At 47.0% G+C, this 14,779-nt stretch overlaps 1 protein-coding gene across 2 annotated transcripts; it reads left to right on the forward strand.

Moving 5' to 3' along the window:
- Positions 1-246: 246 nt before the first annotated feature.
- CHST12 (carbohydrate sulfotransferase 12) lies at positions 247-10,423 on the forward strand. 2 transcript variants are annotated; one of them, XM_088147975.1, is made up of 2 exons: positions 247-375; positions 6,470-10,422. In XM_088147975.1, exon 2 carries the CDS (start codon positions 6,568-6,570, stop codon positions 7,816-7,818), a length of 1,251 nt encoding a protein of 416 aa, XP_088004101.1. In that variant the 5' UTR covers positions 247-375; positions 6,470-6,567; the 3' UTR covers positions 7,819-10,422. The 2 variants fall into 2 exon arrangements, with proteins under 2 accessions (XP_088004101.1, XP_007444053.1); XM_007443991.4 differs by lacking the exon at positions 247-375 and adding an exon at positions 412-1,061 and having other exon boundaries at positions 6,470-10,423.
- The last annotated feature ends 4,356 nt before the right edge of the window (positions 10,424-14,779 follow it).

Here is a 14,779-nt window from a genome sequence, read left to right on the forward strand (position 1 = left end):
CACCCCCAGTTGCTGGGGGCGAGGGGGGGCCGTCTTTAAATCCCCTTCGGAAGAAGCAGCGAAGCCCTGAGTTTGCAGTAGGAGCCGCCCGCTCTCCTGCGCCCCCCGCGGGACATCGATCGCTGCGGGCAACGGGGCATCCTCGCCGCGCCAGCCCCGGCGGCCGGGCGGGCGGGCGGGCGGGCGGCACGAGGCGCGCCCTGGCAGCGCGGCGGGAGCGGCGGGCGGCGCCTGCGCTGGCTCGGAGACCCCCGGGCCGAGCTTCTCGCGAGAGGCACGGCGCAGCCCCAGCCGGAGGAGGAGCCGCGGCCGGGCTGGCCGGAGGAAGGAGGGCGCGCGGCCGAGGCGCGGTCCGGGCAGCGGGGCCGGCAGGAGGTGAGCCGGGCTGCCGGGCGCAGGCGGGCGGGTGATGCTGCGGGGCGTCTGGCGGCGGCGGAGGCGCCTCTCCCTTCCGCGCCCACGTGGGCGCCCGGTGCCAGCCGCGCTGCTGGGGGAGGAAGCGCCCGGCCGCCCTGCCCTGCCCTGCCCTGCCCTGCCCTGCCCTGCCCTGCTCTCTCCCGGGTTGCGCGCCGGGGTGCATCGGAAGGGAAAGCCGGGCTGCCGCGGGGTCTCCCAAGAGGGCACCTGCTGGGGCCGGGCGGGCGGCCAGCGGGGCTGGTGCGCAGACGGGCTCCGTCGGGCAGAAGGGCTTCGCGGGCGGGCGGCGGAGGAGGAGGAGACCGGGCGTTCCGCTGCCTCGGCTGGCGATCCCGGCGCGGGCTCCCTCTTTCCACCCGAAGGAGCGGCCGTCGGCCCGGGAGCCGAGCGGCGTTCGGCTTTGGGAGCCTCCGATGCCCCCGGGCCTGGCCGGCAGCCACGTGGACCCTGGGAGGGCGCTGCCTCCCAGCGTGGCACTCGGGGGGGGGGAGGCCAGGTGCGTCACGACATCTGGGCGAACGATGCACTTCGGACCTCTCCGCGGCGCCCTGGCGCGGGCGGGCCGCTATTCGAGCGGCGGCATCAGGACCCCCGTCGCCTTCTGAGGCCGCGTGCCCTGTGGCGGAGGGCCCGGCCGGCTTGGGGTAAATAAAATAAAGGGGGGAGGACAAAGCTGGGGGCTTGGGAGGACCCTCCCTCCCTCCGTCCCTCCCTTCCCAGGGACTTACAGCCCCGGTGGGGATTGCAGGGGCACAGGGCTGCGCAGCTCACACATCATGCTAAGCCATGGCTTGTTTCAGCCATGCATCCTGAACAGGCCACCATTGCTGAGTTAAGGTCTAAGCCACAAATTATGGCTAATTAACCAGCCTGACTGGTTCTCCACATCGTGCCCACCAAAGCTCACCCAGCTGTCTTTTGCAGAGGATGAAGATCGTGCTTTGTTGCCTGGAAAATGGGGGAAATGAAAAGCCCACGCTGTAGGGAAGGTGCCTGGTTGGCAAAAGTTGTGTTAGAAGCTTCTGCCCGTCCCAGGAACAAATAATCACGAGACCCGGGGTGCCAAGGTTGTCTTTCCCAAGCAAGTCATGAAACCCTAGCTTCAGATTTTGGAGAGGAACAAGTCAGGAGTCCTGGTTTGACTGTAAAGAGAAGCACATTGTATCTCAGCACAGTCAGCAAACCATGAATGGGGCTGTCCTGTCTGCTTAGCACAGAGGTGAAGCATCGACCACCCTCCACCTGTTGCTGGGCGACTCCTCACATGTTGGCTGAGATGTGCTCGGAGATTTAATTTGATTGTGCCTAAAGGTAACATGCTGAATATTGAGCTGATGACCACCATGACCAGCTGAAACCACACCCATGCAGCTTCCTCGCCAGCCACGCTGAGGTGGTCTGCTGTTCCCTTCTGTCTGCCTGCTTTTAAAATTATCCTCCAGTCTAGTCGTCCTGGGGATCTCCCGTCCTAGCACTAACCAGGCCCCAAATTAGCTTCCAAGACCATCGAAGGCGGCTCAGATGTGGCCATCTGACTCTGTGTCCTCCTCTTCTGCTTCGGCAGGATCTGGTGCTGAAACACACCAGATGGGAGCAGTTGAACCGTCTGCATCTGTGGCTGAGAATTATGAATTCTCAGGCTTGAGCTTCGGGCAGCGTACAAAAGTCAGGATCCTCCAGGAAACCAAAAGGAGGAACTGCAGAGCTGATTCTAGCAATATCTGCCAAATGGGACACCACCGCTATGATGCTCCACGCTCCTTTGGTGGGGCAGAAGTTGCTTCACTGCATTTCCTGCCATCTGTGCCCACAGGAGTTGCAGTAGCTCTCTTTGCTTTTGGCCAAGAGGGAGTGATCAAGCATAAAACTGTCTGGATGGAGTCATCCTGCTTTTGCAAACTTCGGGTGGTGTTCTGAGCGTGCTGGATCTTCAGCCCTCAGGACATTGGGAGTGGTACCTTGGACATCTGGAGAACATCAATTCTGGGGAAGGCTAAGTGCCTGTCCTTCAGTTGCCCCTAGCTTAGGGTTGACAGAGGTGTGGGATGTCTAGGCATAGCTGTTCAGCCCTTCCCCAAGTTGCAGCTTTTTAAGTACGCGCCTGAACTGTGTGGAAAGTTCTGGCCTTGCAAAAAAGCAAGTTGTGAACAGAGGAGCGGTTTCCTGTTGCCTTTCAGGTTTTGTAATGTGGCTGCATTTTCATTCTCGTTGCTGTAGTAGAATTCAGTTGTCATGAGCTGGTTCGGAAGTCATTTCTTGGCTGAGAATAGCGCAGAGAGATCAGTGTACCGCCCAGTCTTGAACAATATAACTAGCAAGCAAAGTGATGTTTAGCTGCTCCCGTATTTTTTGTTGTGGGAAAACGTTAATGCCGAAAGTGTGTTGTTGGTTGGACACTGTACCAGTTGGAACAAACAGCTGGTAAAGTTGCTTGTTAATTTTTTTCAGCTGACTATAAATCATGACCAGGCAGAATATATAAACACGCATATATTTGGCCACCCTAAAATGATTGGGAGGGCAATTTTCGGTGCCTTAAGTAAGCAAAGTTAACCTTTGGGTTGTATTTAAAAACATCTACAAATAAGTCAGTAATAATAACTTGCAGCTAACCCTTTTTATTTGTTTAAATGCAAGTACACATCTCTCCTTATTCCTGTTTCATGGTTCCATCTTTGGCTATTGAGAAAGGGTTTTGAGACATTTCATGTGACGTTTGTAATTAACACAGCGGGCCTTTGAAATCTAGGGTTCAAATGCCTTCTCTGCAGGTAAGGAAAATAAGTTTATTGGAAAATAAAACCTGCCATTTGGAACATCGACAGGGGTGGGTGACAACATCTCCATCGTGGTGTCGTTCAGTTGATACCGTGACACATCTTTGGGTCTTGTGTCAGTCCCTTTTAGTGAACAAGATGAAGACAGATCCCAGGAACCAGGAAGACAGATTAAACCGCATTGCATGTAACGCAGCATCAGGTCCCGGTTGACTTATGCCTTGGGCAAACTTCTCCATTCCTTACCATCAAATCCATATCACTAAGTGCAACGCCCTTGCAGGCATGTGTCGTATTTCCAGCTTCTCCAGGGAATCAGAATGAGCCCCTACTTTTCTTCCTGGGGCTCCCTGTGAATCAAACACTTCTTGGTTCACTTGAGTTGGGACAGAATACGAAACGATTGGTGGCTTTGCTGTGCTTGTTGACAAAAATCCTTGCAATCCTTCTCAAATGCTATTTTTAATGTGCAACTTCGCATGAGTCACCTCAGGTTGGCCCAGCCCAGCTGCAGGGATGGAATTCGGTTTCCAGCCAAGGAAAGCAAGATTGCGTTAGTCAAAGTTTGCCTATTGATTATTTCCACGTACATCTGGATTGGGCCCCCGTTCATCCTGCAGCGGGCTAATCCTGTTGGGCTTTTCCACAGCTTCTCAGCCCGTGTGGCGTTATTAAAGACAGCCCGTGCACGTTTAGCCTACCTTTGGCCAGCAAGCACTAGAAACGTCATTGTATTAAGACAAGCCCACAGCCGGATGCTGAATGTTGCACTGGGTTCCCATCTCTGCTTGGGCCAGAAAAGGAAGAGTGTCTTAATATAGGAAATTGCATGCTTTCAAACAATACGTGGCAAGGAAGACCCACCTCCAAAGTCTTGGGTCTATGAAACTTCAAACTTCTTGTGCTGATGATTTTAAAGTGGTACTAGGTCCATAGATGCAATCAGGATGAACTCATTCCCAAAGCGAATGCCTCAATTTTCCACTTTTGCTTTGTTTACATATTTTTCCCTGTCTCATCATTAAAGAGCATTTCCCCATGTCTGCTCTGCTTCCTCTCAAATTCTGCAGCCAGTCAGATGGTTTTGCAGGAACCCAACAGAGAAGCTGGAAAACACACCCTTGTTGCTTTATTTCCAGCAACTGCTATTGATTCTTACTTATTTCTGGCTTTTCCGGAAATGAGTTGGGTAACCCCAAAGCTGATACTCTATCTGGTCTTAATCCCCTTTGCAGGGTTGCTGTAAGGATTCAGCAATAAAGAAGGATAAGGCTGGACTTCTTTATTCTTCCAAAGGAGACAGAAAAAGGTCGGGAACAAGAATAAGGCATCTGTTGCTTTTTACTTAGAATTTTGCTCCCCAGTCAAATCAAGCATTGGGAAACGTTAATTATTTGCTGGTGGCTTGAAATTTCAAAGCAGTTTTGCGAGCTGGCATTGTGTCTTGGAGGCAGCTGATCCTCACAAGCCCTGCTTTCTCTAAGGGGCCAGCAAGGAGGAGAAGACTAGGGGAAGACATTTCTTGCATGACAGTGCACATGGGTCACTTTCGGTCTGGAAGAAAAACTTTCATTACCTGTGGAGAAGGCTCCTTATTTTGGAGATCTGGTTGATTAAAAAAACAAACTAGAAACATTTCCCCATGTCTCTTTTGGCTGAAGGCACTGAGAAATCAGGGCTTCAGAACCAGCTTCTGAAGCAGATGTCTGGACTTCTATCTACCCCAAGTCTAAAAGGAACAGAAATGTCCAAACGCCGTTGGTCCTATTGCGACTCCGAAATTCACCATTCGCCAGCTGAGATTTTTTTGAAAAAACAGAAGAACAGCCCTAGAAGCAAATGAAATCAGTGGTGCAGATGCCACTTATGGTGATCGTGTTTATCAAGGGGGAAAGGTTATCACGTTATCTCCGGAGGGGAAATTCACTTTTGTGTGTGAAATAGCTCTGGAAGGGGTTGTAAGTGAAGCTGAGATAAAACTCTGACAGGTGGAAGGGGAATGAACTTTGCTCTCTGAAGATAGCTGTGTCAGAACGGGAAAAATCAATTCTGTGTTAGGGTGATAGTGTTACCAGGCAACTTTTTCAGATGTACAGGACTCTTCTTCATCAGGTTAAATACTAAAGGAAGCCCTCCTCCCCCTCAAGAAAGCAGGGGTGGTTATAAGTAATTAATGTTCAAATTTGGCTGACTTTACCCTATAGACTGCATTATAGCCCTTGCAACTGAAGATGATGGGTGAACCTCATCTCCGTCTTAAGTGGGAACTGGAAATAGGTGGTAGATATTCAAGTCAGGCTTTTAGTTGGAAATGGTTTCAGGGTGGAAACTGGGGCTGTTGAAGAAAGCAGATAAACAAGGCTTCTCCTGTTTGGGCCCCCTCGTTTTTCTCACTGTCCTTGTGTTTCCATCTCTTAAGCAACTGGCAAGTTTTGCCTAAGGACAAAGTAGTTCTTTATTGCAGTTTTCAAAAACGTGGAGGATCAACTCTGCCGTGGAGATTTCAGGGAAAGTCTTAGGTGGAACCCAAATTCATCTCTGCACCTGGTAGAGCCTCATTTGAATGTTGTCCACTCTTTCCCACATTCTGTCCATTTTTCTCAACTTCTTCTGCCTTCTCCTTTGTGGACTCTGATGAAGACTAGAGGAGAACTCAAAATCTTGCCCTTCCTTATGATGTTGAGTTGTTCTACTATAGGCACTGCCTTAATGCCAACTTGTACTGGTAGATCTGACTACCTGTGGCACATTGATCTAAAAGTGGGTGGTGGGAGGCTGGCATTGGTGACAGAAAATGCAGCCAGGCGCCAGCTCTCCTTCAACTCTGGCAGAAAAAAATGAACCCTGACTGTGCAGGCATTTTCAGCTTTGAAAGTTTTGATATTTAGGATTTACGCTCCTTTTCTCACCTTGACCCTTTGGTGCTTCGCGGATGTTGTCCTGAATTCTGTAGAATGGATCTGATCAATATATATATTTTTTAAAAGGACATAAAAAAGCTAGAGAAGTAGTACCATGCATGAAATGTTCTAAAACAAGATATCTCTACAACTGTTCGAAATGATTCTATCATACTTTCTTGTTTCTTTGGCGCACCCTTTAAACTTCCTTGTGTGCTACGTGTTGAAATATACATACCAACCTTCTCCAACCCCCAGAATTCCATTAGCTGTCTTCAGGAGGTCAGACTGGAGAAAGCTGAAGGGTTCTGTATTTTTCTCTCTAATAATGTTTGCGGAAAAGAAAGTTCATGTTGTGCTTGGTACCCCTTGCAGGTTTTGACCATCCATCAAGGCCATGCTGGATTCCAGATGTTTCCCACTGAGTTAGAGATGAGCTCAGTATGAAGTAGCTGAAGATTACACCTGGCAGAATGACCAAAGCACGTCTTTTTCGTCTCTCGGTGGTACTCGGCTCCATTTTCATGATATTGTTGATTATCGTTTATTGGGACAATGTAGGGACTGCACATTTCTACCTGCACACGACCCTCTCAAGACCTCAGGGGGTTGTCCCGACCGTGGTTAAGGACAGCCCAGGTTCTTTGCTGGATGTGGATGACTTTTTGGAGAAACTTTTGAATACTAATCTGAAAAAAAACACTGATCTTGGTCGGAAGACTGAGAAGCCACCCTTGCATGCTTCAAGCAGGCCCAGGGCCAGCAACTTGGAGGAGAATGTCAGAGGCTATGACTGGTCCACCCGGGATGCCAGCATGATCCTGGACCAGGAGAAGTTGCAGAAGGAGCGGCGGAAGATGCTGCAGGACTGGTGCACTAATTCCAGCTTCACCTTCCCGACAAAGGAACGAACGTTTGATGACATTCCCAACTATGAGCTGAACCACCTCATTGTAGATGACCACCATGGCATTATCTACTGCTATGTCCCCAAAGTGGCCTGCACCAACTGGAAGCGGGTAATGATTGTCCTGAGTGAAAGCTTAATGGATCAAGGGGTTCCATACATTGACCCCTTGGACATACCCCGCGAGCACGTCCACAATACCACTACTCACTTTACCTTCAACAAGTTCTGGCGCCGCTATGGCAAGTTCTCCCGCCACCTCATGAAGATCAAACTCAAGAAGTATACCAAGTTCCTCTTCGTCCGGGACCCCTTCGTTCGGCTGATCTCAGCCTTCCGCAGCAAATTTGAGCTGGCAAACGAGGAATTCTACCGCCGTTTTGCCATCCCCATGCTAAAACTCTACTCCAACTATAGCAGCCTGCCTACGTCAGTGAGTGAAGCCTTTGAGTCGGGCTTTCGAGTATCCTTCTCGGATTTCATCCAGTACTTACTGGACCCTCGGACAGAAAAGTTGGCCCCCTTCAATGAGCACTGGAGGCAGGTGTACCGCCTATGTCACCCATGCCAGATAGAGTATGACTTTGTTGGAAAACTGGAGACCTTGGATGAAGATGCCACTTACTTGTTGCAGCTTCTCAAGGTGGACCATCTTCTCCACTTCCCTCCCAGCTACCGGAACAGGACAGCCAACAGTTGGGAGGAAGACTGGTTTGCTAAAATCCCCATGGCGTGGCGACAGCGGTTGTATAAACTGTATGAGGCAGATTTTGTACTTTTTGGGTATCCTAAACCAGAAAACTTGCTTAAAAACTGAGCAACAGGGAGCTGGGGGAGTGTTCAGAATTTCCAAAGAATCCTCCTTATTTTATGTCCCCCCAGATAAGAGGGTCCCGCCAGGTTGACCTACACAAGTGTACCTTTTTCTACAGCCTTTTACACATTGCGTGGTTGTGAGCTCCTGAACCTCCCGCAGAAAAGTTCCTTTCACCTCTCCGGTTTTGTCCAGTGTGACCTCTTATTTTGCTGTTGTGATACAATTGGGTTGGTTCCACAGCTGTTTTATGTTGATGCTTTTTCTGGGTGCATTTAAAAAAAATGGAAAGAATTAATATATTAAAAATATTTAATACAAAACCTGCTGTGGGAAGGAAGAGCGAAAAAGCGTGTCCTCTTAAGTTGCTTCTGTTCCATCTCCCCCCGTGGGTGGGATACGGTAGAAATTGCTGTGTTTTGCAGAATCACTGGTGGTGGGGCAGCAGAATGGTTTTCCAACTGATCCTTGGTTGCAGCCAGGTGCGTCATTGCTACAGGTGGAACACACACAACACTTTTAAATACTCTTCCAGCTCTGTGAGCCATCTAATCTAATGTTCTTAATCTAGACTGGCTGAAATTCCTTCTGTTTTTGGAGATAGGTGGGGTAGTGTAGTGATTGAGGTTAGGATTAGGACAGTCTCTTTAACACAAACCTAACTCTATATTTGGCAACTTTGTTTTAAAACTTGGAGTCATGGTTCCTTCAAAATAAACTTGGGGACCTGTTGTTTTCTTGCTTGACAACCAGGAAGCCAAGGCGATAGTGTTCCCTTGTTGTTTAATCCCAACTATTGGAGTTCAGTGATGTAATATATCTCTATATCACTGTTGGGGTTCCACAACTGATAGTCTTCCTCTCCTCCTCCTCCTCCTCCTCCTCCTCCATAAAGTTGTTAATCCCTCTTCAAGTTGACCAAGGCGATGGCTCTCACCATTGCATGCATATACATTAATTAGGCCCTGTGTGAAGTATTTTATTTTGGCTGAATCCGCTGCTGTCCATTTCATGGATGACTTTGAGCTCTGCCATTCTGAGACAGGAAAAATAGCTGCATCCTGCAAAAACTTTTGTAAATCCATATCCCAGTTCTTCCCCAACAGATCATCTTTCCAATTCCTGTTGGGATGACAATGCCAAGTCACAGTCCCAGCACATCTGGAGGGGAACCAGGTTGATGAAGGACACTGCATCATATAATCCTGAATTTCACACCCGTTTCGTGCATGAACTAAATTACCAGGATGTTCTACTTTTCCAGAAAACATTAAGTCTGATCTTCCTAATAATTGTTGTCTTGTTATTCCAAGTGTGATTGCATCAGAGATGTGCCCACGAGCATTGTAACCCTGGCACCCCACCCCACTCTACAACTTGAGCTTGGATTCTGTGGTATAAAGAGCTACTTACAATTAATTACAACATCTGGACGTCTCTGGACCAGAGTTCATTTTTTTTACAGCTCTCCACACAAGAATCCAAAGTGGTTCATGCGCAGTATTCGTACAGCCAGCTGTGGATCTCTGGCCTGCTTGTCGAGTGACCAATCAAAGTTTAAGGCTTTGTGCTTCTGAACAAAATGACTATTGACGTGGTTTCGTCAGCGTTGGCAAGTGTTGCTGGGACTTAAGAAAAACAGCTGACCTGCACTCTTGATTTTTTAAAATCTTCCTTATTTAGTAGGCTAGAGATTATCCTGTCTGATCGGTCATGAGTTCCTCGCAGAAGGTGTTCTGTTATTATCCCTTACAGCAGAAGGACGCAACCAGAGTTCCTAGTCTGGCCTCCGGGGCCATTCCAGAAGTCACCCCCAAATTATAACTTTGAGGTGACAGATGGGGGAAAGTATTGAATCTATGGGGAATGATGATAATTATTTAATTCGTGGATGGAATCATGCCTTGTTTTGGCCCTGCCCCATCCCACTTTGTTCTGGCTTCCCCAAAGGAGAGCGTAACCCTCAGCCCCCCTAACATTGTGCTCTTCTGAGTTGCAGATGAGAGAAACTGGACAGTTTCTTTTTTTTTTCTTGATATTTATACCCTGGTATGTCCATTTGTAGCAGTGTTCTGTCTCTTGCTCCTCAGAGAATGAAAATGTTAGCCCTGTGAGGTAGTCCAGACAAGAAGTACAACCAGAAGCCCCAGCTCTACCTTTATGGTAAGGTGACAGTAACAGAATCTTGAAAGTATTTCTCCCCTCCTTTCCTTTTACTCTCCAGAAAACCAGGGAGGGCCCCTTCTGAAATGCTTCCCACGCCCTCCCTCCTTCTGTGGGCTGAGACATCTTTCACACACCAGTTGTCCCGTCTGCGGCTCTCCCTCCTGTCTCCCCAGGTCATCCCCAAAGACCGTTACAGAAAATGAGAAACTCTATCCAAAGAGATCCATTAGAAAATTCCAAACTGTGTATCAGAAATTGAATGCAGACAGTCCAGATGGTGTAAGATTCATTCTTTCGCTTGAGGGTGTAGTCTTTCGTACCCTTTTCTTTTTCCAAAGATCAGCTTGTTCTTGCAACTCTTAATAAAAAGCCTGAGATGATCTGATGGAAGCTTCTGTTCCTCCACAATTCAGCCTGAAGGTTTAGACCGGACAGGATGAAGTTGGAGCTCACACGAGTTCACAGGTCAGCGTGTCCTTTACTTTGCATATTGTGGTGTGAGCTGTAGCTTTAATCCAGGCTACTGCATGTAAGTCAAATAAATCCAGCTGAACCATATCGATTCCTTTTAGGCAAAGAGCTTAAATGGAGAAACTTCAGGAGGTTTTCATCAGCCTGCAGAGGCATTTTAGAAGCAGAAACTGACTTTGATTTTAGCTGTGCTGTGGATACAACCATGATAGCCAAATGTTGTTTGCTTCTCGACATCCTGAGACAAGGATTCTTAACCAGTATCTGCTTTGCTGGCTTGAGTCCTTCCTTATACTAAGCAATGCTTTAACCAGGTTTATTGAATTGGTTGGTTAAATATAACCCTGAGATATAAAATGTGGTTTGCAAATGCAGTAATTGGATTGCCCAAGCCATTACACCAGAATCAGCCACTTTATGGTTTGATGCAAAATGTGAACCAATCTTCAAATGGGATGTGGGGCTCTCTTGACTTCTGTTGATTTGAATATTAGCCTTCTGAGAAGGTCATTGCGAGCCCTTTCTGTTTAGAAAGGCCTTTTACCAAGAGTGTTTTATTCCTTGATGGAGTACCAATTTGTGGTGTCATATATTCATTACAAAAACCCTACAAATGTGCCAATTTTTTTTTTTTTAAAGGTCTTTAGAAAAAACCACAGGGAACAATCTTTAACCAGGTTCACTTGTCATCTAAGCTGTGGTATAATCTGTGTGTGTTTTGGCTTACTGTATGATTTCAGCCGTTCTGTAGTCCAAGGATAAGAAAAAGCGTAGTGTGAAGCGTGCAGCTGGTCTCGATGGACTTTGCAAGAGAAAAGTGTCTCAGACCACAATTGCTACTGAAGAACCCCTGTCGTAGGGAGGCTGAACTAGCATCCTCTAACTCTAGTTCCATCAAACCATCCTATGATCTGGAACTGTTTCCCAGGAATTATGATGACCCAAACTGTTTACAGCTGTGGGACGCCTGGGCTGGGGAAAAACACACTTGGCACCAGTCAAGATGCTTTGGGGCAACTGATCTTTAAAGGGATTTATCTGAAGTGGTACAAAGATGGGTCTGTAGTAGCTGGAGTTTCTGAAGGCCCTGATACCAGTGAAATTCTCTGCCCCAGTTGCCACTGGAAATCCCAACCGTTAAGTCCCATCCTTAAGCGTATTGGCCCTTTCAAGTGCCCAGGATTCCTTTAATACTTGCAATTTCATTTATGCAAAAATTGCATGGAATTTGGCAGGCATCTGCCTCTTCCTTCATCCTTCCCCCTCCTAATTTTGTGGAAGGAGACACAGTCTTCCTACAGTATGTCCCTGGAGCCGGAGAGCTCTGCTCTTCGTAACTCCATCCTTAGCTGCTTCAGTGCTCAGTGTGAGGAGTAGCATTTCGAGGCTGATAGTAAGACGTATAAATCTGCCCTTCTGTCATTTGCAACCTTTCTTGCTGCCAAAATCTGGAATGTGTGACTCATTCTTGGAGAAAAACAAAGCAAGGCTCTTGTCAACTTTTTGCACCAAAAAGATAAACAAGGGTTGATTGCCAAAAGGCAGTTCTGAATCTCTTCATTTCTGACAGACTAGTCCTTATTGAACACAAGGTGAAGTTGACTGGGAAAGAGCAAGGAGAGAGTTGTTGTTTTTTAAAGCAAAAATAGAAGTCCCCAGATTAAGGAATATGTACCAAGAGGCAAATAGGAACAGTTGGGTAGAAAAGGTCTGGAAATCCTTAAAGGAAAGAAAATGTTTCTGTGCAGTTATTATCCATAGATCTTAACTTAAAACTTAGAATCAGGGGACATGGGTGTTTTCCAGATCTTAAAAAGGTAGGCCTGTCCCTCGATGATTCCATGTTTCAGGAATTGGAGAAGCAAGATCTCCAAGAATGCAGCAGGCATTGTGCTTCTCCTGAAGTTCTTGCTTGGGTCGCCGGTGTGCATCAAGTGAACTCAAGATCTTGGGAGGTGGGGTGGTGGTCCAGTGGGGTCCTTTGGACAACAGTTCCCCACCTGCTTGGGATAAAGGAGCAGGAAGGACCTCCAATGCTGCATTGGGCAAAACAAGGGCCAATTCAGGAATGAGAATCTTCGATGCCTTCAATCTCACCATGAATGTTTTCAACCTCTGGGTGCCTCCCTGATTTCTTCAGCAGCAGCATCTCAAATGAGCAAACCTGCCAAACCTGAACACTTTAAGACATCATTCTTTTGTGCAGTGAAAAAGAACCCTTTAGGACATGTAGATCTTCCTCCCTGGCAAGCCACCATCAACTTGGTCTATTGCCTCGGTCAGTCTTGGCCAAAGATTGAGGAGGAGGTTCTGCTGGCAAAGATTGAAGAGGAGGTTCTGCAAGCAAAAGCCAGGGAGGTACGTTGTGGTGAGTGAATGTAGACAAATCAAATATGGATTTTTTTAAAAGGAAGAAGAAGCAAGGGGGGAGATTTATAGCAGCAGAAGGCCAGGGTTAACCATGTTGTTTTCTTGCATCTGTTGGAATGCAAAAATGAATGGAGGTTTTTGCTGGAATAGGCCCTTGTTTGCACTCGATGTTTTCTGCCATGGAAATCAAGGAGGGGTCGTGAAACAGCAACCGAGCCAGCATGACGTAAGGAGGCGTTGAGCTAGACCAACAGTCTATGTGGGATGAGAGCTATGAAAACAAGCTGGACGGGTGTTAACCCCATCTATCCCCAAATATCCCCTGGGATTTTTTCCCCCTTCTCCCCCCCTAGGCCTACTGGCTTAGAGAAAAATGAAAAGGGGGTTGTGAAATGACTAACCAAGGCAACCTTTGAGGAATCTGGAAAAGTAATAAGAAGTAGAACTTATAAATGAAATATTTATAGCCCCCAATTTATTCTGGTAGGCATACTAACACAGGAGGTGTTATTCACATGTCAAGAGATGACTCCAGAGTTTTGTGGAGGTCTGCTTGCTCAATGGTCTTTGGTAGCTAGTGGCTACTGGACATTATCTCATCTACAGAGACAAGACTCTAGGACAGTGTTTCTTGGCCATAGCAACTTTAAGCTTGTATGATGCTATTTCTCAGCCGTGAAAAACACAACCACCTCTTGAAATTTGGGACTTCTATTTTCACTGCAACACAGAGGATAACAAGCATGAGAATGCTAAATATTTCCATATTTTCCTTTTTGGAATTAGAGTTCAATACCAAAATCAGAGTTGGTATTGAACTCGTGCTGGCTGGGGAATTCTGGGAGTTGAAGTCCACACATCTTAAAGTTGCCAAGGTTTAGAAACACTGCTGTAGAGAAAGAAACAGAGGAAGACACCCTCTTTGGTTTGTTTCCAACTCTTGGGGTAATATGGGATTGGGACTTTAATCCAGCATATCCTCAACCTGATTTCCTCCAGCTGTGATGGATTAAAACTCCCATCATCTAGCCATGATGGAAGGCACTGGTTAGAGATGGCCATGTTCTCCTAACATTTAAATTTTTGTTCCTTTTCTTTTCTAATGCCAAAAAGGTTAATTCAGGTCCTATGCAAGCATACGGATCATAACATTTTCCAAGTTAAGCCATCACCCTTCTAAACTGAGTTTCCCAGCTGCAAATATTTATGCTTATTATATTAATATAAAACTTCCTCCAGGAGCTGAGACACAAAGAACAGAGAGCTGAGCTTAGCCAAGGGGATAACCATAACCTTTGGGGCCAAAAAAAACTTTTCTTTCGGTCTCTCCCATATAGAATTCCTTTAATATTTGCAATATACAGTTCAGCAGCCTAAATATTTTCCTTTTCTTAGGCGCATAAATATATTACCTTAAAAATGAATCATTGTGGAGGGGTGTAAACCTTCTTCTTTAAGCCTCTTGGATCAAACACTTTCTACCTTGCTGGAGTCCTTCTGCTCCACTCTGATTCTTCCACTTAGAGTCCATGTTGAAATCTCCTTGGTCTTCTCCTCCAAGTGTCTCCCTTCCTTCTCAAGGTGGCCCATCCTGCCCTATGCTATCTCCCCTCCTTCTGTGCATCATTTCTAGGCCCCCCTACATCTCCACTTTCTCAAACATGTCCTTCTTAAACCTTCTTAGCACTTTGGACCGTGTCTCCCTATTTCTTCCTCCACACCATTGATCAACTTCAACAATCAAAATGAGGGCTTGTTTTGTTTGGGTAGCCAGTAACGATAGAGGATGAATTAGAAAGTCAACATTTATGCTAAGGAATACATTTTAGAGAGAAACATCATTCCCAAATTAGCACATGGTTTAAGGACAGGCACAGAGATGTCTGACATGTTCATATCTCTAGGTTTTATTCACACCATTCCACAGAAGGTGTGCTTTTCACTTCCAGTTGTATTC

Source organism: Python bivittatus, unplaced genomic scaffold (assembly GCF_059951505.1).
Source record: "Python bivittatus isolate LINGU-HERP-01145 unplaced genomic scaffold, Pbiv_v1 ctg000560_np1212, whole genome shotgun sequence".
Classification (NCBI taxonomy): Eukaryota; Metazoa; Chordata; class Lepidosauria; order Squamata; family Pythonidae; genus Python; species Python bivittatus.

Excerpts from the sequence above, each read along its gene's own strand:
- CHST12 (XM_088147975.1), top strand. The coding sequence starts at position 6,568 with ATGACCAAAGCACGTCTTTTTCGTCTCTCGGTGGTACTCGGCTCCATT.